The sequence below is a fragment of the Terrapene carolina genome, unplaced genomic scaffold, assembly GCF_002925995.2.
Source record: "Terrapene carolina triunguis isolate 2854851 unplaced genomic scaffold, T_m_triunguis-2.0 Scaffold629, whole genome shotgun sequence".
NCBI lineage: Eukaryota > Metazoa > Chordata > Testudines > Emydidae > Terrapene > Terrapene triunguis.
Genome location: NW_020664980.1, coordinates 9,001,761 through 9,029,611, shown reverse-complemented (window position 1 = coordinate 9,029,611; position 27,851 = coordinate 9,001,761). Strand labels below are relative to the sequence as shown.

Sequence of the window (27,851 nt, the reverse complement as noted above, 5' to 3'; positions counted from 1 at the left end):
TGTGTGTGTGTGTGTGTGTGTGTGTGTGTGTGTGTGTGTGTGTGTGTAAATGCAGGTTTATTACATATGCCTGCAAAGGTCAAAGGCTAAACCAAGACCAAGTCTTAAGACATTAGTAGTCTTCTGTACTCTGAACCAGCTAGGCCAAAACATACTGCTGTACTCGATCAAGTAACGTCTGGCAGCAGTTAGGTTAATCATGTTTGAATACATTTTTTTAAACATATGTAAACTGTTAAGAGTAAGTGTAAACTACTAGGGAGAGGAAACACCACTGCAAAAAAAATTTTTTTTTAGTTTGAGTTAAATAGGAATATGCCAAGTTGAGGGAAAGGAACTGTTCTGTAGGCAGGATCTGAACATTGCATATCAATTTGCATTTAAGCTTGAATTCGCTGTCAGAGTGCCCTAAAAGCTGAACTACTTGTACCTTTTTAAGTGATTAACCTGGAACTTTAAAAAGCCCGACAGTTGAATGATATTGATGCTTACAAAGAATAATGGATAGCTTAAGAGTGTAGAAAGGAGAAAAGAGCTGAACAGAAGTTTGAGTCAGATCAGAACGGTTTAAGTGGAAGTGGCTTTTGTGGCCTCAGCTTGTATTTTATGTAAACATCAGTCTGTTATCTGCCTCACAAAACTTACAATAACTTGACAGAGTTAACAGTTTTTGCTCAATAGGGTCCAGTTTTGATATAGCCCAGATGCCAGTGCATGAAGGTTTTTTATCACGTTCCTAAGACTATGATTGCCTTGTTGAGGGTTGAGGTTAGTGGGTGAACACCAAGGCTTGCACAGAGTTTAAAAAAAAAAAAAATCCCTTTAATAGATTTTCACTACATCAGATTTCTCTGACTTTGAGTCAAGGCTGAGAATTGTATAGGAATGTGGGGTGGGGGTGAGGGGGGGGAGTTATTAAATGATTCTACCGTTGCTGTTAAGACTAGAGGTTCCATGGGGGATTGAATGGAATATGTAGGGGAAAGAATTCAGGAAACTCTTAACAATCATACTTGATTGGGGTTGATTGGGGTAAAACCTTCTGGAACCATGTAAAACAATTCTGAACTCAGTAAAATGCTGATGGAAGGATTAATTTACAGAAATACAATAAACAGATTCCTTGTCATGTACTTGGCTTTGTAGCAAAGACATGTTTTCTCAATGGGATTACACCAACATTCACTTTTCTTTGATTTCTCAGTGTTGTTTTTAATTTTCCTTTGGTTAGAAGAGAAGCTTCAAACAATTTTCAAAAGGCTCTGACTTCTTTTCGTTGGAAGTCCTTTATTCAAAAATTGGCTTTGTCTCAACATGTCACCTGTTAGCTGTTACAAGCTGAATTTGCAAAGCTATGATTTCATCTCCCTGAAGAGAAGGTGGACAAAAGGCTTCCATACAGCAGAAATCATTTTAAACCAAACAAAAGGAAAAATCATTCATCCAAGGAACTTGGAGAGCAGGCCTGTCAGCCATATTCGCATTCGGAAAGCAAGGCTAGAACCCTGAAAGCCAGCCAAATGGAAAGGTTTTGTCATTTAGACCAGAAAAGACTTTAAAAGACTCACATTCAATAAGGAGAAATAATATTTTTTGTTGAAGATGAAAATATAGAAACCACCCACTATCCAGAGGGAGGGGAATGGAATCAAATGGGTTTTCATCCAGGTCAAACGTTGCTACTGTGTGTGCTTCATTTAGGACTTCAGTGACTTGTTTTATTTTAACCTCAAAAAGTTCAGTGCTTGTTCCTAAATTCTTTAGACCACGGCAGAACAGTGAAACACCATAGTGAAGAAAAGTGTATAAGGCACACAACTGGTTTGTGGAACACACAAATGAAACTATTTCAAGAGAGAATTTTGTGAAATGCCCAAGAGGTGAGCAATGCTGAGTTTCAGTGAGTCTTCAGAGGCTCATCCCAATCCTCTAGGATGAAAATTCACTCTGAAAATCACCCTAGAATACGCTTTCTGTGAAGATTTCTAATACAACTTGGTTGTGGTTCAGTAGGAAATGCTGAGAGCAGCTTTTCCTGTGGTCTTATCTCTGACTTATGTGCAGAGGTGCCTTTTGTTTTCTCTTAAAACTTTTTTTTTTAACTGAACTTTTAAAAACCTCAGTAGCCCAAAAAATTAGTTCAGGTTTTAGGAACAGGCTCAGACCAGTTTTTGTTACCCAAATCCGTTTGCCCAGTTCTAAATTTATAAGGGAATTTTTTTCAGTTGATACAAATGATACAGATAGTCATGGACACAGCATCTTAGCTGGATTGTATTTACGAGAAATCTTTGTAACTTGCAAGACTCCACTTTCTTCCAATTATTTTAAAAATCTTAATGGACAAAATATAAATATAAATCAAACAAACCAACATGTTCACATTACAACTTATCTCCAAAGGCACTCCACTTTTTTGTTTCATAACCAACCATTAAAAACAGAGTCACATGACATCCAAACTGGTGTCTTGCATTACACTTTTCTTCCCCAACAATACACCTATCTCAGACATTCTTTTACTGGAACAATGTTGTTTTTAAATCTGCAACTACAATAACTCATATTTTTTTTAAAACGGGGGGTAGGGGGGGACTGCTAGACTAGGTGTCTCAACCTTTTTCTTTGAGACTCTTTCCCCCCAACACGCTATAAAAATTCCACAGCCCACAATTTTTTGTGCATATCCAGTAGATTAAAAGCCAGGGCTGGCGTTGGGGGCTAGCAAGCAGGGCAGTTGCCCAGGGCCTCCTGCCACATGGGGCCCCGCAAAGCTAATTTGCTCAGGCTTCGGCCCCAGGTGGTGGGGCTCGGGCTTCAGCTTTTTGTACTGGGCTCCAGAGAGTCTAATGCTGGCCCCTCTCTGGTTTATTTTGGCAGATCCCCGAAACCTGCTCCCAGACCCGTGGTTGAAAACCGCTGTTCTAGAGTTCTATTTTTTAACCCTTATGTTGATTAGCTTTTGATTTTCAGAGGGACTCTGGATAAGAAAGCTTTCCTAAGCTTGCGTAAGGGTTGCAGAACCAGTCCCTTAAATATTAAACACCTCCTGATACTTGTGTGTTCCTTACTGAAACCTTTTTTTCCAAAATAAATATTTTGATATGCGATTCTTTTAGAAGGTGTATCTCAGATGTACAGCATCCTATGGCTCTTTACATAAGGGTTGCTATAGTAACTATCCATCTGGAAACAAAATGCTTGAGTAAATAAATGACTAGAATAAAGGTGTTGCACATCTAGCGAAAGCCTCAATCCTGTTTACTTACCCTCGCTTTTGAAAACTGCTCTAAAATTATGTTGTTCTTCCAGTTGGGTCAATCTCTGTTTCTATGCCTTGCCTATTCAGAGATTGGGGCCCTCTTTGATTTCTCTATGTTGATATGCTGCCTTTTAAGGGAGTCCCACCTCTCTGACAGTATTCATGTACCCGCCATTAGCAGGTCTGGAAACTGTGCAGGATGAACACTACCTATTAATCAACACACTGTAAATGACTGCCTTGATTGCACTGAAATCTGGGGATGCAGAACATATTTGGTCCTTTGTCCCATTGAAATCTATGGGGAAAAGAAGGAACTTGTTGAAAATGTTAGACTCCTTTCTAGCCTTCCCCATAAATTCTGCCTATGGCACTGTTCAGAATGACTGTATTTTTTTAAAAATGGATATATGCTAGTGGATAGCTTAGTAGGCTGAGCATCAGGTTGGAAAGACCTAGACTCTTTGAAATACGAGGTGTGAAACTGAGCCAGCAGGGTCGACTCAGCTTTTAAGGCTTGTGAGGTATATAAATTGAGTTTCCTGCAGTTTGTGTGTGGATCTTTCAGAAAAGCCTTAAAAACTAAGGACATGCCTCTTTTGCATGGACACTAAGTGCTAGATGTTCAGAAAGAGGAGGCCCATCTCTACCTGTGCAATTGCATGCTTAGATTTGCACATGCATTTACCATGCGCCATGGACATGTGCAACACATCTTGAAGAACAACAGTTACAGAAGGTTAGTAACCATTTTTTGTATGTGCAAATAGCCAGGTAGGCATCTAAAAATGCTCATTTGTATGCACAAATACCCAATTTGTGTGTGTAATCATAGCTGTGCAGTATTTTTACATCTTTTATTTTAAAAGTGTGTTGCTAAACATCTAGTGGCACTTTCTGAAAGAGCAGGGCTTTACCCCAGCATGTCTGTTGGGAAATGTCCTACTTTGGTTGCTAATCGCCTAGTCCCAAGGTAGCAGCAATTCAAGCAGGGCTGTATGTAGTCTGAAGTGCAGTGGGTAGACCTCAGGGAATTACGCAAGTATGTGCGTGTAATTTCACGCATAAAACGTCTGACCATGCATTGTCACATAATATTACATAATATTCCTTAGCAGACAAAGACTATGAAAAATGTGGGATCACACTGAGAGTCAAGGGAGCATTGACCGATTTTTTGCCAGAAAATGCCATGACAAAGATCCCATATTGCAAATATACCCGCAAAAGAGAGAGTAAAAGATTTTCCTGGACAGGTATTGGAAGATGGAAGAAAAGTCTTTTGCAAAACATGCAATGTTGTTCTGGACCATCAGAGGAAATCGACAATTCAGACCAACTCATCCAGTCACAGAAGCTTTTAAATAGAAAAGCTGCATTGCATGGAGAATCACAAAAAATGCAGCATACACTTTCAACATGTTTCAACACAACCACAATAGCACAACATGAGCGCTTAGATATTGTCCGTGACTGTATCTTAACATGAGCTGCTGCAAACATACTGTTATCTAAAGCAGACCATCCTTCCATATTCCAATTTCTAAACACTTGAGTGAAGAATGGTGGTGCAATTCCAGGATGTTACCAGCTTCAAGAGGCAAATGTTACAGATGTCTACAACACTGAGAGAAATAAACTTAAGGACAAAGTGAAGGATAACTACGTGTCAGTTGTATTCAGTGAAATGACTGATGACGAGGGCTGCTATGTACTTAACATTTTATTCACACCAATGGTGAAAGCCAGTACTGGGAAGGGGTCTTCCTATCTTGCTGACATGCACTTCTTGCAGAAAACAAATCACAGCACTGTGTCTCAAGGAGTCATTCAAAACTGTGCAAAGTCACGAAATTGTATGTGGTTGTGTTTGACACGGATATGCCGCATACATGAAGAAAGCTTACAAAACGGTACTGTCTGGATTGTTTCCCGGTAGCATCCATGTAACATGCTTTGCTCACATAATCAATCTGGTGGGGGACAGTTTTTTGTAAGCCATTTGAGGATGTCAGCACCCTGGTAAAAGCTTTCTCACAAATGTTCTATGTGGCAGGAGACAGGAAAATGAGGTACTTAAATTACCTCATGCAGAAAGTTCCCAGTATAACAATGGCACCAGACCCAGTAGCAACTAGATGGAACAGCTGGTTTACTACTATTCAGTACCAAGAAAAGCACTTTCAATATCAGCACAGCTTTGTTAAAGAAGAAATGGAGGTGTATGACAACTTGGCACCATATTCATTGCAGGAACTTGAAAGAGTGCTGTCAGATGAAACCCAATGTTTAATGCTGAAGATTGTGTTTTATCAATGAAATGTCAAGCCAATCGTTGACCTAATGGCTATATTTGAAAGCCAGAGACTGTGCACTCTCTTTGCTTTTCAGAAAATGGACGAACTGCTGTTTTTCCTTGAGAGAGACACTCAGTTTTTGGAAGAAACCATTCAAAAGTTTCTCAGGACTGAAGATGTTAACAATAACAACTAATCAAAGTAGCTAGTTGGTACTCCTGTTTTATTCGTCTGTTGACAATTCAGCTGAAAAGCTGAAGAAGTACATCCGTGATACTGAGAGTGGGCAACCCTTAATTAAGTTCCTAAAATGAATAAGGATTTTCAACCCCAGAAGAGTTCTTGTAATATCTCATGTGAAGAAGGATTACACCTCAATTCCTGGCTTCAGTGACATTTCAGCAGAGGAGTTTGCTTTGTGTACCGGGAAGGTGGCACCCGACATGATCCAGAGAACTCTGAAGTCACAGGAAACTGTTATCGCCATGTTTTGGTCATCAACAGCCGACCGTCTTCCGAATTTGAAAACATCATTAGCTTTCAGATACATAAATGCTATAACAAACACCGCTGATGCTGAGTGCAGCAACTCACTGTATAATCTTGTCCTCTCCTGTCGGATACTTTCTCTTTCGGAAGACGAACTGAAAGAGCTGGTGTTTCTTTCTTTCAATCTTGGAATTAAAAAGATTTATGTTAACAAAAAAATCCATTGATTTAGTCTTATTAATGCTTTTATTTTATTTTATTTTATTTTTACTTACTGTGCTAATATTTTGGTAAGCAGTATGAGAGAAGAACCCAATATAACTGCACAATAATTTTGTTACATTGCACAGTACTTGAGGTACCGCAAGGACTCAAAGCATTCTCTTGTTTAATTGGTTTTTTGTATTGCACTTGGACTTGGAAAAGATGTGAGCATTTAAAGTACTGCAGAAAAAGGGTCGTTTTGCTGAAAATTATAAAAAAAAAAAAAAAAAACTAACCTCAGTTTAACAAGTCCTTATTTAACAACTTCATTTAGTTTTAAAAATCACACCTTCTGGGTCAAATTTTTTTGTTCAAGGAATGATAAAGCACTACAGTAGATTCCATGATAGTGGAATAAATCTCTTTAATTACTCAAATTTTGTAACTGACAAAAGTGCACTATCCCCAGGTTACTATGTGAGATGGGCCCGACCTAAAAGTTCAGATGCAAACTGGATAGTTAACTCCCACCCCAGAGTTCAGAGATTTGTGTAATTTTCCTATGGAGAGATTTTCATTTCACTTAAAATCGTGGAAAACGTTGAAATCTTGCAACTTACAATTGGTGTAAAACTGATGTTAGAGGAGAATGACTCTGGCCAAATTATTAGGGTGAAAGATTTTGAACCTTCTTGACCCCTAAGGTTTGGAGGAGGTGTTGATCTGGAGGGTTGATTTGGATCTGGCTTCAGTTACTATCTTTACTAGATGGGTTCTGTTGCCTGTGCTGGTTACATTTATAATATTGATAATGCTCAGATTCAATGTGGGAGGGGAGGGCAGAGAGGGCATCAGTGCTTGAGAAGGAACATGTGTTTGCAGCTTACTTTTGCTGTGCTGTGGGTCATTTCAGTGCACTTGTAGCTTGTTGGATTCTTGTTGGAGTGATGGCAGACGAGTAGGGAGAAGCAAAAAGAAAAGATCCCCACTTCCCTCCCCCCTCCCCCGGCCCTCTGCTCCAAAGCAAAGCTTTCTCCTTGCCTTCTGTGCCTGAAAAGGAAGTGAGTTACCTCAACTTCCCTAAAGGACCATTAGAAAACTGTAATTTCAAATGAGTTTCCTGTCCAAGGAAGAGAGCTTAGCACTTACAAGAACAGTTCTCCACTGTAGAAGGCAGACATTTTAGTTTTATGAGGAACAAATAAAACATTCCTCCATGCTTTACAGGCATAACACTTTCTTAGGCTCTTTCGTTACAAAATGACCTGTCTACATAGTTATGCTGATCAGATGCAGAGAATAACATGGCACAAGTGTTAGCAGTGGCTGATGTCGTAAAGAGATTTGGGGGGGAGGAGAGGAAGGGAGAGCAAACAAAAAGTAGCACACTGTGTTATAGCCAATTCCCCCCCTTACCTTTCAGCCAGCACTAAACCCTCACACATAAGGATCACAATGCCTGGATTGAGGTGTTTCAGTTCTTTATTCCAGTGGTGCAGTCCTACCAAAATCAGTGGGGATGCACGAGGTGTTACTTAGAGCAGAATCTATCCCTAGGAATTTAACACATTTCCAATATCACAATAGATGTTTGAATTCTGTATTGATGCAGCTAAGCATTGTATGTCTGAACTTTGGCTCATGGTGAGTGAATGACAAGAGGATTATGCAGGCTTTAGTCTGCTCTATGGAGGTTTGGGAGGTGCCATATCCTACTAGTTCTGATTTTTTTTTTTAAACTGATTTGTTGTTTGTATGAAATACATTAATTCATATTGAAAGACCAAGACCAAGGACATGAATGTTCTTTCTCTGTGCCACACTCAAGTCATCTACCCTTTAAGAACATGAGGATATTGAAAGCTTGCTGAAGTCCTTGATGAAACTGAACTGTAATACAGGCAGAAGCGGCGATGAGTTTTCCAATAGGTGTCATAACTGGCTTTTTATGGGAGTCGTGATTAAAAGTAGCTGGGGAGTCATATTAAAATCAGTATAATATAAAGTCATGGACTGTGGCTATTTAGCATTGCTTTCTCAAGATTTACAGTGTTAGAGGAAAGTGATCTGATGTGAGCTTTGATATATTTTTTTAAATCATCTTTTATTCATTTCCAGGATACTGTCTTTATTCTCTTCCACTTGTCCATTAAAGCAAGTTTATGCTTCAGCTTTCATTGTGTATTCAGTTCATTTGTTAGCAGGGTGGAATGATTTCAGTCACCTGTTTTAATTTTATTTTGCATTTGTACGTTTTAGTAATTTTCCTAAAGAAAGGTTGATTCTCATTATTTGGAGACCATAAAAACTTGTTGTTTGCAACTAAATATAGCCTTTATACTAAATTTGGTGCTTCTTTTTGCTAACCAGGAGGATACACTATATTTATATACATTTGTTTAAGCAAATGTATATCTTAACTTACCTTTATTCAGAATCTTAATTTTTACATTTCTTATTATGTTAGAAAATGGTGAATGATGCATTATTTTTTTACCAGGTGATGACTAATTTTTTTACTTGTGATTTGTGTCCAGCTCTGTGGATGGAAATTCACATTAAATTAAAATACACAAAAACAGCATTTTAATTTTTTTTATTAAATAAATCTCCCTTAAAACGCTGTATACATGAGAAAAAATTATCAAAGTTTATGAAAAAATGTTTTGTGTTTTTAAACTAACTGAATTATTAAACAAAGGAAGTATTATCTGTACTTCATGAATTGAACTAGTTATTTCTGGTCACCACGTTCTTCAAGATTTTAGAGCTAGTAGGTGTCATTCTCTTACACGTATTTTTTATTTATAGCTTGGAAGGGGAAAACAACCTTCCTGCTTTTTCAACTCCCAATTGATTTCTTAACTTTGAATGAACTAGTCACTGAATCAAGCTAAGTGAATAAACTAAAATGAAGAAAATATTCTCTCTATACTGCAGAAGAGGCTACTGCTGTCAAAAACAGGTTTAGCACTTCAACAAACACTGGTTCCAGGTGCTTAGCTAGTGACTTCCACCAGTTCAGTGGTTTGACTTTATTTTACTTAAATAATTGATTTTTATCCATCTTGGTTGTTCAAGGAAAGAGTCAGATACAGTAGCCCTGATGCTCAGTATTCTTTGATATAATTGTGTGTGGTAGACTGAAAAAAGACATTTTCCTTTAATTTCTCCTCTTCAAATATTACCACTCACAGGTTTGCAAAACCAATGATCCAAAAGCAGTAGACAAACAGTGTCTTTCGTCTCCCTCTGTACAGACAATCTAAAAGTGAGAGCTAGCAATGGTATTTGAATGCGGAGCCAGATAAACATGAGCATGTTGCTGTAACTTCTGTATTTGTGCCCCATACTCTCTATTTTAATTACTTCTGGTTCCCTCACATTTTTTGCTTGAGGCTTTTTGAGCTGAAGATAGGTAAGTTAGTGGATAAAGCACTGGCCTTTCATGTTGTAGACAGTTACACGGAAACAAGTTAATCCCCCCTAATTCCAATCAAGAAACCATCATACATGCAGTAGCTAAGTACAATTTGACATGATTGGAAATCTCTTCTAAAGAGATAATCTACTAGGAGTGAACAAATTTGACGTGTCAATTACCTCTCCTCTTGGAGGAAAACCTTTCCTTGAAGAGCCAAAAATCATTAAGTCACTGCCACAGCAAAGAGGTTTTGCATTTTTGCCTGCCTGCCTATAACCTAACTTAAATGTCTGCCTGCCTGCCTAATGGCACTACAAATGAGAAACACAGAATAAACATCTCATTCAAGTATGAAAAAAATGTAGGAGGAACAAAAGCCATCACCCAGGCTAGTGCTGAATGCAGCAAAAAGTTCTAGTTTTACGTGCACCCAGTACTTTGAAGTCTGGCAATAACAAAATCCTAGAAAATGTACAAAAAGTTAGTTCCGGGAACTCAACAAACAGTCAAGAATCAAGGTTTCTGATTTAGGAGGACATGAAACATAACTATAGTTTAGATAGTAGGACTTCAAACAGGCATTTAATCTTCACTGGCATAAATATAAAAAGAGACAGTGAGAACTGTTGCGCTCAATCTCTCATGAGACCGTATTTTAGCACAGTTTAAAACAAGTTGGGCCTGCTCTCTCTGACATTGGTGCAAATTAGGAAAAACTCCATTGCATTCAGTGGAGTTACACTAGTGTAAAATTAAGAAAAGATCTGAATCCAGCCCTTTGAGTTGCACTAATCTCAAATGTACTGCGTGCATTGCTACATCTTCACAGATCTGTAAGTGCACTAATGAATTTTGTGAAACTTCCAGTGCTGTGCCTCCGCTCCAAGATTAGAGTCCATCCTCTACCATTTATGTTGTGTTCCCTGACCAAGTGAGGCAAATAGTTCTCAAAAAGTACACCTCTACCTCGATATAACGCTGTCCTCGGGAGCCAAAAAATCTTACCGCGTTATAGGTGAGACCGCGTTATATTGAACTTGCTTTGATCCGCCAGAGTGCGCAGCCCCACCCCCCTGGAGCACTGCTTTACCGCGTTATATCCAAATTCGTGTTATATCGGGTCACGTTATATCGAGGTAGCGGTGTACTACATAGTGCTTTAATACAGTGTTGTTGTGGCCATGTTTGTCCCAGGATATTAGAGAGATAAGATGGGTCAGGTAATATCTTTTATTGGACCAACTTATTTGTTTGACTGTTTGAGAATTGACATCTTATAGCCCTGTTCACCAAACACCCACTGAATTTTAACTATCATATTTTAATTAAGAAGGGTTTATTTCCCCCCAGCGGAAATTCTTGAATTGGCTGGAAATGCAGCGAGGGACAACAAGAAGGGTCGAGTCACTCCTAGACACATCCTGTTGGCTGTAGCAAATGATGAAGAATTAAATCAGGTAAGAAAAGTCTCCATCATGTGAGGGCCAGGATTTCCTTTAGGGTTTCTTACATTATCCTTCCGTATTACAGAATTGTAATTCAAGACCTCTGCTTCTTGAGCAGGCCACTGGGAAGCAGTTCATTCTTTCACTATGTAACTATTTAAAGTACTCCGCTTAATTATGTTTCAGGGAATAAAATGTGCAATGCATAGGAGATACAACAGTTGCCTCCTCTGAGACACCGAGGTAAAGCCTCCTAGGAAACTGAGTCTGTCAATTCCTTTGAGTTAATATTCCTGTATGTATTCTGGTTATGTAGATCTTTCTTTTTTGTCCTAAAACTTTCTTAACCCATTGGGGCCAGACTTCAGGAGTAAAAGGGCTGGATTTTTTGAGATTCTCCATTGCAATTTACAAGATAGTCAAATAAATTCAGACGTAACTAGTATTTATTATTTATCATTTATTTGCATTGGAATACATCACCCAGAAGCACTAACCGGGATCACAGTCCATTGTGTTAAGTCCTGTACAAACGCATAATAAGAAAAATTCTCTGCTGCAGTCCAGTGTTTCACTAGCTGAAAAAACAATCTACTCCAGCCATTCTCCCTAGAAATCCCCAAATCATTCCTTTTGTGGGTCAGGGGCCTTACCTTATAGATCCTGAGCTGCAATCAAGGAGCACTCAGTGCAGATCAAAATGGGGAATGCAACAGGGGCTTTAAGTCACTTTTTGCACCCTCTCTAATTCAGGAGAAATCTTGATGCTGGTCTGGTCCAGGGCACTAATTGGAGAGTGGAGTTAAGGTTGTCTTTGGAATATGCAACTGGATATATTTCCCATGTACTTTTAGTTAATAGCATGCATGGACTCTGAGTGTATTTGAATATTTATCTACCTCAGTGGTTCTCAAACTGTGGGTCAGGACCCCAAAGTGGGTTATGACCCATTTTAATGGGGCCCCCAGGGCTGCCCGGGCGGGGGGCAAGTGGGGCAATTTGCCCCAGGCCCCACAGGGTCCCCCACGAAAATATAGTATTCTGCAGTATTGCAACCTTTTTTTATGTAAGGGGCCCCCAAAATTGCTTTGCCCCAGGCCCCCTGAATCCTCTGGGCGGCCCTGGGGGCCCCTCAGGCCAGCATTAGTCTTGCTGGAACCTGGGGCTGAAACCCAAGCTCCACCCCACCCAGGGAGGTGGGGCATAGGCTGCAGCCCCCTCCACCCTCCCAGGTGATGTAGTAACTTTGTCAGAAGGGGGTCACGGTGCAATGAAGTTTGAGAACCCCAATCTACCTTTTCTTAATTGTTCTATTTCCATGTTTTTTAAGATTTAGATTCTTTATAACGGTAACATTTCTGGATATATATATACGTTATATACATACACGTGTTATAAATGTATACATACACGTTACCCTTCACTTGAAGTTTCTTGTCTGTTAATTTCTTTAGTTTTTAAAGATTCAGGGAAATGCAGAGTTTAAGGCTCCATACGCACGCCTGCCTCTCTCTCTCCCCTCCCCCCCGCACCCCCCCGGCACTCCCTGCAATGTGAAGCTTAGGGTGCTCCCTTTCGAACACGCACTGCCCTGCAAAGCTCCTGAGTCCACAGATATGACTACCCTATTTTCTCTCTAATCTATAGCTGAATAATTTAGTCTTCATTGCACACATTTGACAGCATAGATGAAAAATTAATCGTGTGTGAGCACAAAAGACATCCGGGATGCATAGCAACATGCAAGAATCTGTGCATTTTCTGACTAAATTGTTCCGTTTAAATTCATGTTGTCTGGAAAGGGTTTCTTTACTTCAGAGATATTTATTGAGATAAATAAAGACATAATTAGGAATAGACCACACAGAATACAGTGCATAGTAATAAACACTGCTTGCTCTTTATCACTGTATAAATGCTAGAATTCATTATTTGCTACTTTATTTGCATTTAGCTATTGAAAGGTGTCACCATAGCCAGTGGTGGTGTATTACCAAATATTCACCCAGAGCTGCTTGCAAAGAAGCGGGGGTCTAAAGGAAAACTGGAAGCCATCATCACTCCACCCCCAGCTAAGAAGGTGAAATCCCCGTCACAGAAGAAAACTGTATCAAAGAAAGCAGGAGGCAAGAAAGGATCAAGGAAGTCCAAGGTAGAGTAATCTCTATATATCAAATCCGAAACGTGCAATGCAGGAGCTGCTAAAAACTGGAGAATCAGAGAGACTAGAGGGGGTGGGTGGGTGTGTGTGTGGGTGTGTGTGTGTGTGTGTGTGTGTGTGTGTGTATATATATATAGAGAGAGAGAGAGAGAGAGACTATATATGTGTATATATAGGCTCTATATATATGTGTGTGTGTGTGTGTATATATATATATGTGTGTGTATATATAGGCAGGCGCTCTCTCTCTCTCTCTCTCTCTCTCTCTCTCTCTCTCTCTCTCTATCTATATAGATATATATATATAAATAAAAATACACACACAGTATAGCCCTATATAGTAAATATCCTTTAGGATATTTTCCAGTTCAGGGTGTGATCAGGGGTAGCAGTTTCAATAGTAACATAAACAATTACCAAAGGTTAAATAACAGCCCTCTCCCAAAAGTGTCTCAAAGCATGAAAGTCAGTCAAACTGGCACATCTGCTGTGAATATAGGCCTGAGGAGGTGGAGATTGTAGCTGTGGCATGGCAGGATTGTGGCTAGCCCATTAATGAACTAAACAAATCAAAAAATCTCATATAGCAGCTATAGTGGCAGCTGTGCAGTGGTTGCACAGGTGTCTGTGCTCTGCCACTGGGTGAGAGGGGCAATTTAAATTTACTTGGATTTAGCATGGGGTATCAGTATTTGGCACTGAGAAAAAGAGTATTTGGATAATTCTATCAAAACTAAAATCCCATTAGAACAATATCATTTTTCCTTCAGTTGCAAATATAAAGAAAAAGTGTAACATTTTAGTTTGCTGATTTCATTGGGTACCTTATCAATAACATTGCAAAGGCAAGCATTTTTTTAAAAAAGTAGATTTAATAAGGTTCTTCTCATTTAATAAATTTGCTGAAATTCAGAGATGGGTTTTGTTATCTCTTTGAAGTGGAGATAGGATTCTACCAGAGCAGGTAGTTAGATCTCTTTCTGCATGGAGAAGTCGTGATAATTATGCCTAAATACAGATTCTTCAGCAGATGCAGTGCCATAAATTTGTTTTATTCCGCATTTTTAGGTTGCTGTAATGAGACTCTTCTGAATTTTGAGCTGGAGACTTCTTTAATTCCTTCTTCAAAATTTGAAGAAGAAAAAAGAAAGTGTGTGGGCGGGGGGGAGGACGGCATCCAGATCATGATAAATTTCTTGTAGTAAAATAGGGAAATTCATTTTTGAACTTTTTCACTAGAGTTTCTATTTATAGAGGTTAGGAATTTCTTTCTAATTCATATGCATACATGCAAGGTTTAGTGTGTGAAAAAAATTGTGGAAAATTACACATGAAAAATTCTGGGTGCACAAAAGTTCACAAGCATTTAATGTGCTGCATTTGAAAATGTTGCCTTCTCTGTTCAACAAAGACAATATCTTTGTCGTGAACGCTCCATTCTGAGGTCCTAATTATTTTCCTGATTTTACAGTTACTTTTTGAACTCTTGAATTTTCTCTCTCCTTGTAGAACACCTAGTAGTTTGCATTTGGAGTGCAGAGCTTCTAATAACCATGCACTAATAATTTCCTTAAATCTGGAATTTTTTTTCTTACTTGATTACAAAAGCAGGAAGTCTGTTGTGGGGTTCTGTTTTTCTTCCACACAATAAACTTCATTGACTGCTTACTATACTAATATTTGGCTAATAATAAACTCCAGGGGAATTGAAATAGGAGCCATGAAAATCTAATTTTCAAAACATTTGTGTAATGTTTGGTTATGGTTACACTTCCTAGAAACACAAATATACTCCTGCATCTTCACCACCTTATTTGTTTACTCGCACACTTCGTTACCTATACTTTTGGGGGGAGTATAACACAACAGTAGCTTTGCTTTAATGTCCCAAGTAGAGGTTTGATTCACAGACGTATTGTTGAAGTTGTTGAGGCAATACATATTTATGCTAAAGGACATTATTATTATTATTTTATTTATTTATTTTGAATTAAAATATTCCTACCTCTCAGTTTGGCAGCAGTTGAGCTAGTTGCTACAGCACTTGTTTCACTGCCATGATTGACATCCCTTCAAAATGATACAGTTCTAATTTATATCCAACAATTTGATGCAGGCCAAACCTGTGTTGTTCTAGTTAAATAATCCAGTTAAATGGATGGAATAAACCCTGTAATTTTACTGGGTAATGGAAGATGACTTGGGCCAGGTTTGAAAAACAGAATTTTTCAGCCGGTGCCTACAACACCTCTAGTCAGGCATACAGCATAATGGAATACATTATTGATGTTATTTACAGTAACAGCCAAATTTTCAAATAGGTATCTAAAAACACAGCTGTGAAATTTGCAAGTGACCACTTTCATGCACAGATACAGGATTTCATCTGTGAAGAAGGCTCTTAGGAATGCCAAGAATGTCCACTTGCAAATGGGTACATTGCCCTTTTGCATTTTGAGAAAATTGTTAAAAATATTTTGGGAAATTTTAGAAGGCTAGTGAATTCTCTAATTTGTGTGATTTCATAGGCAAGAGGGGACCTCGGTGGACATGCAAACATTGAGGTCATTTCTCCTCTGGATGCATATGTATAGCTTCCTTTATTAACATTAATCAGTCACATATGTGACTAAAGGACAGACTCCAATACCATTGTTTGTATTAGTTGTTTATAGCATAATAAATATGGATGCATGTATTGCATGTCATATTATCAGTATTATTGAACCATATTTCTCAGCCTCTGGTTAACTAATTAATTATATTTTTGCAAGAAGAAGCAGGGAGAAGTCAGCAAATCAGCAAGTGCTGATAGTACAACAGAAGGAACTCCTGCAGATGGATTCACAGTCTTGTCCACCAAAAGTCTTTTCCTTGGCCAGAAGGTATGTCTGTGCATTTTATAAGCCAATACCTATCTTGAAGTTTTGCTTAAGAAATACACCCAAAAAAGGTCTGTGCTTGATTAGCATTCACCCAGTCTTGTAGTTCATCTGCACATGCAGTACAGAGCTGATTTGGATAAGCATTTTTTAACAAAGAAATCCCTTGAAGCCATTTTTGAAAACGTTTTTTTTTAATAAATGGGTCTTCATGTGCGTAATTAACCAAACATTCTGATGCAGTGAAATTTTGCTTGCTATGAAACTTTCCACATTTTTTATTAGACGGTATAATTATTACAGCTAAGCTTCTCCCAGTGATGACATTTTGCTAAGGACAAAATGGCTTTACAAAAGAGCAGCCTGCTTTATTACCAATATAAATGATTTACAGGCGTCTATCAAAACCTATTTAAAATATTTATTTCTAATAGATTTTTTTTTTTTTTTTTTTACAAAAACTAATACTCTACAATAACGAATGAGGCTTTTACAAAAAGCTATTTATCAACTATTGTATTTACCCTGTGAGCATACTTTGAGAGTTGGGTATGTTAGGGTTTTAATGCTAAAATAGCACTTTAAAGAGACATTGTTAATTCAAGAAATGAACCTGGTCTCTTTTCTTGAAACCAGTCTTTAACTTATGTGATATACTATTTTGAAGTAATACTGCATCTTTCTTTTATCATTCAGTGGCTAAATCATTGTATTGTAAATTGTAAGTGACGAACCATTTTTGTCCCATCATGGAATGTCTCCTTTAACTCATTTTAATTTCATATCGAGACTGTACTCCATTTATTGTTGCCCAGCTTATCTGCTAAGTTCATTATGCATGCAAGTAACTTTATTTTATTTTCTGCAAATGGTTTCTGTATTTTACATGCAGTTTACACTTGCGGTCAGATTGTCATTTGAAGGGGAGAGATTGGCTGCTTCCCCCGGAATCTTTTTGAAAATATTCAAATTTTAAGACATTTTGATTAGTTAAAATCCAAAGTTTATAAACTAAATATTCTGTCTACAGAGCAACCAAGTTAAGGCTTTTGGAATTGATTTGGAATTCTTTTGTTCAAAATAGGAATTAATGTCATGGTATCACAGACCTGACCCTGATGACAACATAGCCAGTAGAATTTTGCTATCCATTTCAATGAGAGAAAGCTCTTCGGGGCAGGAACTGGTTTTGTTTGCTGTTTGTACAGCAGCCATCACAATTGAATCTGGATCAATGACTGGGTCTCTTAAGTGATAACAATAATACAAATAATTAATAATAAGCAACTCTGGGCCCCAGTGCTCCTTTGATATGAATCACAAATATAATGGGTTTACCTTGCAGAGTTTACCTTCCTTTGTCCCCTTAACGGTGAGGGATTTCTAATCTTACGCTGGTGAAAGAGTGCAACCTAGCAACGCAATAGAACTCTAGACAACTGGTTCCATATTCACGTGGAACACAGCTCCCTGAGGGGTGTCCTGCCATTCGGTCTCCATGAAGCCATGCTCCTTTCTCCCTCTGAGCAGCTTTAACGCCTCGACAGGACTGCTCACTGCTACATCTTAGATTCCCCTGCTCAGTGCTACTGGTTTTAGCTCCTTTCTGCCCAGGCAAGTGAAAGGGAGCATCGGTTTCACTTTGTGTGCAAATCTAAGTGACATAAAAAAATCATGCCTGTGTATGGTAAGCACAAATCATGTATGAAGGAGCTGTTTCCCAGAGGCTGTAATTTGATGGGGCAAATCGTGGCTCACATTGACATTAGTGGGAGGTTGCTTGTCTCATGTTTGTAACGGGGAAAAAAATGCAAACACGATGCAAATTACACCTCCTATGAAGAAAAACCCAGGTAAAATGTGCACTTCTGCTCATGTAGAGAGGATACATGTTAATATACATCACCTAGCTGTTAAAGGCCATATTCTGCTTTTGCCCCATATTAGGAACTGTTATTAAAGGCAGTGAGTGCTCAGTGCAGAAATCAAGGTTATAAAATACCATATTGTTAATGAATCTAAGAATTCCCTAAATCCTACTCTCCATTTTTATTAGGTTAATAAATAGAGGGCATTCTTACCTTACGTAAAGTGACAAATAATAAATCTGTTACCGTGGTAATATTTTTCCTAGAAAAAACATTTTGGGGACTTATTTGATTTTTCATGGATTCCTTTTAAGCCTGAAAACATGGAAAGCTTAAAAGGCAAAGATCTCACTGCATTGTAGTGTATAAAGAAGTGATATCTTTGAATGCATGCATTTAACAAGAACACAGGATAAAATAGTTAGTTTGTTTTGTCGGCTCATTGTTTAGGAATATTTTCAGAAGCATTCCCCAGAAATTATTTTTCAGCCGCTCAACATGCCTCAGTGTATTTTCCTAATGATCCAACATAGTGTATTTTTTTCTATATTGAGAAAAAACAAGGGCAGAACATTGGGCCTGATCTGTGGTTGCTGAGTACCTCAGGTGAAGTCCTGAGTGCCCTCAACACTCATAGATGCAGTGGGAGTGAACAGCCCTTTTCGCCTACTAGGTTATAGGCCCATTCTGCACAGGCTCCGTTGAATAAGAAAGGCTCATGGGTGTTACAGTATGTCTGTTGCTAAGATACTTACTGCACTAAAGAGGGCAAGCAGGTTAACAGACTGGAAGCTAATTGTTATTGTTAATGATGTTTGTCTTGACCAATTGAAATTTCAAACAAATCCTTTCATTCTGAAAATTTTACAGATTATTTATAAATAGTGAGTGCATTATCTTGGAATCAATTAAATGCTTCTAAGTCATTTCTACATGCAACTGCTGTTTAAAAAGACAATCTTGATTAAAACATTTATCTAAAGCATTAAGTCAGATACTGTGTTTCCGGAAAGAATCTAAAGTTGTATTGTTGTGGGGAGGGAGGAGTGTTTGTTTTTTTTAAATCAGAGTCTAATGATATTAAATTTTCTAGGTCTTCTTGGCACAGCAGATATTTATTTTAAATGACTAATGCAGCCCAACAATGTGATGAGCACTGTAATTCTTAGAAATTCCCACTGTACAGTATTTTCAGAGTGTAGGGGAGGGAGAAGGTGTCTTTTTTTTCCTTTTTTTTTTTTTTTAAGGCAGTTAAGAGTCATGGAAAGTTACTGGGAAGGAGAGAGAACCTGGTTTTGTTTCTTCAGCACTACCTTGCTCTTTCAGAATTGTGGAATTTTGTGCAAAAGGTAAATTATTCATAGCTCTCAGAATGCAGTTACCCTCATACTTAGAGGAGACAATGGGATCAGGAGGCTAGTAAAGGGGACTGAGAGTTATGATTCCTGGGTTCTAATTCTGACTGTGCCATTGACATACTGTAAAGCATTTCATCTTTCGTTATGTTTCCCCATCTCTAAAATGGAGAGATATACATACATTCCTCACAGGGATGATAGCAGGCTTAATGCACTAATGATGGAGACCATTCTTCCTTAAATATTGATTGATTTTAGTTTATTTCAAGCAACCTTCCATTGTTCTGGGTGCTCTTACAAAAATTTGCAATATAAACATTCAAAGCACCAAACAGATTACTGTTATGGCCTCTTAGATATTACTTTTATTCACTGTAATAAGAACAAGCACTACAAATAATAAATAAGAATAACGGGCCCAAAAGATAACTACTCTTCCCTAAAACCTATAATCAGTAACCTTCAAATGACCCTTCTCCTCCCTGAATGCCTCTACAAGCATGTTCATGAGATCAGCAAATCCGGGATGTGGCAGACTTAAGGGAAGCAAGGAAGTAATCCTATACTTGCTACCATGTCATCCATGATGCCTTAATGGGAAAAATCTTTTTTCCTGGCTCCACATTTGGAGGACAGAAAGGGCTTACTAGCAAGAACTGGGCTCTGTCACTGCAATATCCCCCAAAGATTTAATTACTGAGAACATTGTAGCACACACAGCAGGCTTGGGTACAGTCCATTTCTAAAATGTATTGTTGATTTTGAACAAAATCTTTAAGCAGCCGTATTAAGCTTCATTTAAATTCAGAGGTTTTCAGAAATTGTGTTGCTGCCATTTTCCATAGGGGAAACCCCCCTTCATTTATTAAAACATGTAGAAACCTATTTATTCATGTTATACAAACCTTAAAATAATAATCTAGTTGATTTTAAAATTACTGTCGCGTTCTACAAAAGATGCCTTTGTGGCAACCCAGAATTATTAAAATATTGTATCAATTAACTAGAGGTGCCGACACTTGTTTTTCTGGAATTGTTGACCAGTTGCTGGATTGGAAAACTTTAGTGGTAAGCATCTGGGTCTGGCTTTTCAAAGAGGCTTCAACTTGGTCTGAAATAGACATTCCAGTTTTGTGTGTGCAAATTAAATTGATAGGTAATTACTCAGTCCTTACTCAGGCAAAACAGCAAAGAATTCAAAGGAGTTTTGCCTGAAGTAAGGACTGCCAGAGATGGCCAAATAATAATAATTAGCACTTCTGTGGCACTTAACATTTTCTAAGTATGCTTTAACTAATTCATCTAATTAAATATTAACTAATTAGAGGCCTACCCAGTGTTGTACATGCAAGTGCAATTTGTGTCTCTTTTTAACAATGTGACCCTTTAGGGATCACTTCTCTTCTTTTGCCTGATATACAAACTTGTATAATATGATGCGTGCTCACATATTGGACAGTAAAATCGAGCCATTAGTCATCAGGATTTAATTCTCAATGAAAGCTTTTGATTTATATTGTAAATATATGACAGATACCTAACACTGCACAATAAGTGCCTAGTTCAACAAAAAGTGTCTAATTGCTGCACAGTAAAAAGGCAGCACAAGACTGGATGATGGGTCTTTCGTAGGTGGATTTTTATAGTTAAATTGGGACGTACATTAATAACTAACATAAATGCATGAATATCAAGGGGACCCCAAAACTGAAAAACCAAAATGGTCTGGAGTTAATAAAAGTGAGGGGAGAACCCACAGAAATCTGGGAACTAGGGAACAAAAAGAGTTAACTTGAAAATGAAACAAACAAATATGTTCAGGCCTCTATTACAATTTAAATCCCATATGGTCAGCTGTTTATTTCAGTGTACGCCAAGCTTTTTTCAGTATTGGTTTGATTTGGTTTAAAAAGAAAAAAACAGCAGTTGCTTGTAGTCATACTCAAGACTCAAACTGGATTATGTGAAAAGTCAGTAACTAGATGTGTGAAATATTACTGGGTTCAAATTTTTCCACATTTCATTACGAAGTCAAAAATGGGCCCATATTTGCACAGATGTTCAAGTATGCTAATTTTTGGAACTAAAATGGGCCCATTTTTGGAGTGAAGATTGCTTACAGGTTAAAATCATGCAAACAATTATGCATTGGCAAGTTTTTTTAAAAACAACATTTCTATGTCTGTGTGCATAATCACATGAAATGAAATGGTGACAATTTTTGTTGGAAACGCCACAGCAAAAATGATAAATTTTGCACATCTCTAGGAATGACCTGTTGACTTTACTGGCATCTAGATCATACATTACACAAAACCAGTTGTGCAGTATATCGACACCTTTATATTCCCTCTCAGTAAATTAACTCACACACAGGAAGGAGGTGTGCACTTAAAATTAAGTAACATGGATTAAAATACAACAGACCAAATTCAGCAATCGGTGGAAGTAATCTCTGGGTCTCAATATACTTGATTACACTGAAATGTTATACTTCATAGGTCAGATCCAAAGCCCATTGAATTCAAAAGGAATCTTTCCATTGACTTCAGTGGCCTTTAGATCAGGATTTATATAAGTGAATGAGAACTTTGTCTTTAGTTTTCTTTATCTATAAATATTTGATAGAAATTTAGCATTAGCTCAAATACATACTTGGGTGGCCTTTTGTACTGCGTAGTCAGACACTGAAAAAGTCACTTTAGGTGCATGGATAGCACCATACTGATCACATCTATAAGCATAATTATAATGTGTATATATCTGCTTATTCTCACTGTTGTGCTCTACAAAAGGGATTAGAGAGATTACAAGTATAAACATTATTGAATCATCATATTTTTAAAACATTTGCGTTAGTTTGGTGCTTATGATATCAAAGACTTTACAACACTGGCTACAACTAGGGCACAGTGTAGTTAAGCACAATTTTAAACTTCTCCACACAGTTTTGTCAAAGTGCTGTCTTCACTAGACTCTTGCTGTCCCAGTGGTGGGTACGTCATGAGCAGAGTCTGACATTCCATGTTCAATTGTCCCAGACTACAGAGTAGAGACTCCCAAACTTGCGCTCAGTAATGAACAAACTGCAGTAATAGTGTGTCACTGAGCACTTTTTTACAAATATGTTCTTACTGGTATGGTATTGTAACTTTAATTCTTCTTCGAGTAGTATACCTAGGGTGCTCGACTTCAGGTGCACATGTGCCTCTCGCGCCCTTGAGTGGAGATTTTCCATTAGCAGTGTCCATTTGGCCTGTGCATGCACTCTATACTACCTTGTGCTGCACACCGAGGGTTTGTAGAGTTGCGCGGGCAAACCACCCTCAGTCCCTTCTCTACCGCCTCAGCCTGAGACAAACCTGTAGCATGTCTGCCTTTTATAAGCTTAGCGTGTTCTACAGTTGTTGTTTTAGTTAGTTCAGTGTTTCTAGTTAGTGTTAGTATAGAATTAGTTAGATAGTAGTGAGGGGTTTGGGTTTTCGAACCCTTTTTTCAGAGAGCCTATTTGGCCTGGCTGGGTATGCCTGGCTCACCAGGTTTCAAATGCTGCCTCTTGTCAGGAGGCTCTCCTGATCAGCGACAGCCACTCGAAGTGTATCCATTTGCTTCGGAGAGTCCCATATCACCCAACCTCTCAAATTTAGCATGGAAGAATCGGGAGACCAAATGGAGGATGGAACACTCCCTTCAACCTGCTTCCAAGTCAAGTCAAAAGACACTTCTCCCCCACCCCCCATACATCTGTGTCCGGACAGATCCAGCACCCCTTCGACCTCAGCCCAGTTTCCCCTAAGAGGGGGAAGACAGCAGAGGACTCAAGGAACGCTCCAAAGAAGAGGAGCTCTGTCTCCCACCAGAAGGAGTCAGCTGCCAAAAGCCCTGATCTCCCAGTCACATTATGGTGTCAGAGACCTTGACCTCTCAGCTCAGTACCCTGGTGGCAAAGGACTCTTCCTCTGGTTCTGGTGGGGCTGGGAGATCCCGGAGCGCTTCAGGGAGGCATCGCTCCAGCAGGCCCCCAGTACTGTTTGTGTAGGACAGGGAGGCCCAGGAAATACTCCTCTAGAATGGCATAGTCTACATCAGATTTACCATCAGTGCCTTCTCACTTGGCACCATAAGGACCAGGAAAATCAAAGCACCAGACACCTTCAGGCCCAGCACCTACGTGCTCCAGATCAATGGTACTGTCTACCCCAACTGTTGCATTGGTACCAACCCACTCGATACTGCAGGAATTTTATTACTCCAGGTACTTGTCAGTTTTAGATGAGCTGGAGTCCCCACTGCTTATGGGTGCCAAACAACTCTCGGTTCTGAGATCCCGGTCTCCAGATTACCATTGTTCTTGGTATCACAAGATTCTCTGACTTTTTTCTCCTGCCCCATCCCCCGCCCTCCGGAAAACATTGAGGAGAATGAAGGAGACATTCAGTCAGTCTCCTCGTTATCAGGGCAGGGGTCTCCTCTATCTCCATGCAGGAACCCGTACTTTGACAAGGATCCTCAAGCACAACAGGAATGGTGAGATCACCCCTGAGTGTAATCCCCTCTTCTAGATGCCCCCCCCACCCGCAATGGCCTTACTGGGATCTTTGGGCGGCATATTGGCAATAATTTGCCAAACCTCCAGCTTCATTGCACTGAGAGGCTGGGGTCTCCTATACCATGCCCACAACACAAAGAGACCTTAGAAGAATAGGAGACTAGGGTGGATATGGAGGCCACCCCGCAACTCCTGTTTCATCCTTGTGTCTGGAAAAGTCAATCATGTCTCCACTACCATTGATGGCTGATGATTTTCGTCAGTTCCAGGACCTTTTGAAAAGGGTGTCTGACACCCTTCAGATACCTCTTGAGGTTAAAGACTCACAACACAGGCTCCTGGACATTCTGCAGTCAGCAACACCCAGCCAGGTTGCATTACCTGCTAATGGAGTGTTCCTCCATCCAATGATGACTATGTGGCAAACTCTTGTCATCATCCCTCCAACTTGCAAATAGGTGGATAAGAAATATTATGTCCCTCCCAGGGACTCAGAATTGTTGTTTTCCAACCCCTCACCTATTTCCCTGGTAGTGGATGTTGTAAATTAGAGGGGCAAACTGCATTACTGTACATTACTTACAATAAGGATCAGAAGAGATTAGATCTCTTTTGGCTGAAAGGCTTACTCATCCGTGACCCTCCAATTTCAGATCTCAAACTATCAGGTGATCATGGCCAAGTATGACTTCATGTATTACAAGAAGTTTGCTGCCTTTATTGAACATCTTACATATGAGCATAGAGAACGCTTTCAGGCCATCATCACAGAGGATCAGTTATCAGCCAGAACCTCTCTCCAAGGGTCCTTAGATGCCGCAGACACTGCTGCCAGATCCATCTCCACAGGGCTAAGGGTGTCATGGCTCCAGCTGTTGAAGTTCCCGAGAGAGGATCAGAATACTGTTGAGGACCTCCTGTTTGATGGTCAGAAGTGCTTCTTGGGGATTACAGATGAGTCCCGACACACACTGAAGGACCCCAGGGCCATGTTGAAGTCTTTGGATATATAAACAGCTAAGAACAAGAGGAGATTTTGCAGGTTTCTAACTGCTCAGAGATCACGTCTGGCCCAGATGTCTGGATTTCACTGGGCCGCCAAACCCACTAGAAAGAAATAAAGATTCCAGAGGAAGAGAGCTCCTCACCCTCCTTCACTGAGTACCCAGTCATCGCAACAATTTTGACAGGTTGGTCAAGGGTTTGATTCCTCACCTCTAGCTGGCAAGCTGCAAACTTCACTGACCTTCCCACTTTTGGAGACTGCCTTTCCCATTTCTAACAGACTTGTCAGCGTATTACAACAGACAAGTGGGCCCTGAAGGTTATAACATTGGGCTACACCTTCCACTTTATGTCCCTCCCTCCCTGCCACTCCCCTTCCCCGTCCCTCTTCAACGAACCCTCTAATGAGACTATACTGAGTCAAGAAGTGCATTCTCTCCTTCATTTAGGAGCGATAGCCCCTGTCCCATCCCCTCACAGGGGGAAAAGGTTTTACTTGAAGTATTTTCTCATGCCCAAGGATGAAGGGTGGAGACCGATCTTAGATCTAAGATGACTGAACAAATTAGTGAAGTCTCAGAAGTTCAGGATGGTGACTCTGGCAGCTATAATCCCTTCTCTAGAGGCAGGAGATTGGTTTTCAGCCCTCAACATACAGGACACCTATTTCCGTATAGTGATTCACCCAGCTCACAAGAAACACACACATTTTATCATAGGCCAGGAGCATTTTCAATACTAGGTAATTCCCTTTGCCCTCAGCTTGCCCCTTCGGCTACAAGGTGTTCTCAAAGGTTCTAGTGGTAGTAGCTGCTTTCCTTTGGCAAGAGTCGATTTTAGTTGTTCTGTATCTCAACAGCTGGCTACTTAAGGGCCAATTTTACAAAGCAGTGCTGACCTCCACCCTGGCAGCTCCTACTCTCTTCCAGGACTTGGGTCTCCAGCTGAATGTAAAAAAAAAAATCTCTTCGCTCTGGTACAGATAATGCAATTTATAGGGGTATACTTTGATTCATTGGCACCCAGACCCTTCCTTTCCATGGGCAGATTCATAACCTTGGCAAATCTGGTCGTGACAATTCAAGGAAATTCCTGATCCACAGTAAGGAACTGTTTACAGTTGACAGCTTTCACCTTTGTAACAAGATTTTGCCTTTTGCTGCTTTCAGGGCTGGTTCAGAAGGATCTATTGCTCAACTAGAGACAGCTTGGACAAACAGGTCGCGGTTCCCCTCCAGAAGAACAACTCCCTAGTCTGGTGGAAAAATCAGCTCCATGTCTGCACGGCCATCGCTTTCATCCACCCAGCTCCAGCAGTAACTGTGACAGACACATCACTTTAGGGTGGGGAGCACACCTCCAAACCCTCACAACTCAGGGCAGATGATCACCTAAGGAAACTGGTCTCCATATCAACCTGTTGGAACTCAAAGCAGTCAGGAACGCCTGTCTTCAGTTGCTGCCACTCATCAGGGGCAAATCAATCAGGATCGTGACAGGCAATGTGGCTTGCATGTTATGCATCAACAAACAAGGAAGAGTAAGATCTCCTTCCATGTTCATTGAAGCTATAAAGTTATGGAACTGATTCAGATCTCAGCCATTTACCTTCCTGAAGCCCAGAATATCACAGTTGATATGCTCAGCACGTGCTTCTCCCAGGACTATGAATGGGCGTTGGACTAAAATCCTTCATGGGGTATTCCAAAGGTGGAGACTTCCAGAGGTGGACCTATTCGCCACATTCAAAAACAAGAATTATCCCGTTCTGCTCCAGAGGAGGCCTAGGTCACCATGCTTTGGGGACTGCTTTTCTCCTTCCCTGGATGAAGAGCCTGTTCTCCAACACCACTAATAAAAAGAGTGATTAACAAGATTAGACACGGCAAAGACAGGACTATCCTTATAGTACCGACCTGGTTAAGACAGGCTTGGTATCTTTCCCTGCTTCACCCATGTGTCCAACTGGCATTCAAGCTTCTTACCATCTCTCATCTGGTCTCCCAGGATGCCGGTCGCATGCTTCACACAAACCTAGGGGTCCTCCACCTCTGTACATGGCTTCTAGATGGTTCACAGAATTAGAATCCACCTGCTCGATAGGAGAACAACAGGTATGACTAAACATTAGAAGGGAGTCAACTTGAATTAGTTACCTTCAGAAATGGAAAAGATTCAACCACTAGTGTTACCATCACCGTCTTGTGCCTGAATTCTCTTCACTGTCAGCCATCTTGGGTTACCTGCTGGACTTGAAGAAATCAGTGTTATCAACTGGCTCTATTAGGGTTCATATTGCTGCGATATCGGCATTTCATCACCCAATAGAAGGGTTTTCTATATTTGCTCACCATATGTCCTCAAGATTTATTAAAGGTTTAGGGAACCTGCAGCCTGCTCCTTGCTTCATTTATGAAGACAGCCTTTCTAGTAGCTATCACATCAACTAGCAGGATTGGGGAGATTGGGGCCTGGCTGGCAGACCCTCCATTTATGGTATTTTTTAAGGACAAGGTCTCTTTATGGTTGCACCCAAAATTCTCACCTACAGTGTTGTCAATTCACATCTTCACTGATCTCTATTCATATACCAGTATTTTTCCCAAACCACATAAAACTCAGCAGGAGACCTCCTTTCATACTTTAGATGTGAGACGGGCATTGGCCTTTTATCTAGATTGGACCAAATAATTTCAGGAATCACCTACACTGTTTGTCTCATCACAGAGAGACCCAGCGGGTCTATGATATCTACACAGAGGCTGGATCTCTGTGTGTATTGTCACTTGCTGCGAGGATGCTGGTGCTCTACCTCCCCAATGGATAACAGCACACTCTATCAGTTCAGGCAACTTCTGCAGCTTTGGTCAACAACATTCCAGTGTCTGAAATATGCAGAGCTACTAC

General features: G+C 39.7%; 1 protein-coding gene across 6 annotated transcripts in view; it reads left to right on the top strand.

The window, feature by feature from the left end:
* Window positions 1-27,851, top strand: part of LOC112110697 (core histone macro-H2A.1) — a 70,277-nt gene that overhangs the window by 25,546 nt on the left and 16,880 nt on the right. For 4 of the 6 annotated variants that reach the window (XR_003370175.1, XR_003370174.1, XM_026659485.1 and 1 more), the window contains exons 3-5: window positions 11,027-11,133; window positions 13,076-13,273; window positions 16,057-16,167. Coding sequence is in view for 4 of the 6 variants with exons in the window: in XM_026659485.1 (XP_026515270.1) it covers window positions 11,027-11,133; window positions 13,076-13,273; window positions 16,057-16,167 (416 nt within the window). In the remaining 2 variants the exon portion in view is untranslated. The remainder of the gene's footprint in view (window positions 1-11,026; window positions 11,134-13,075; window positions 13,274-16,056; window positions 16,168-27,851) is intronic. The other 2 variants (XM_026659486.1, XM_026659483.1) reach the window with 1 other exon arrangement.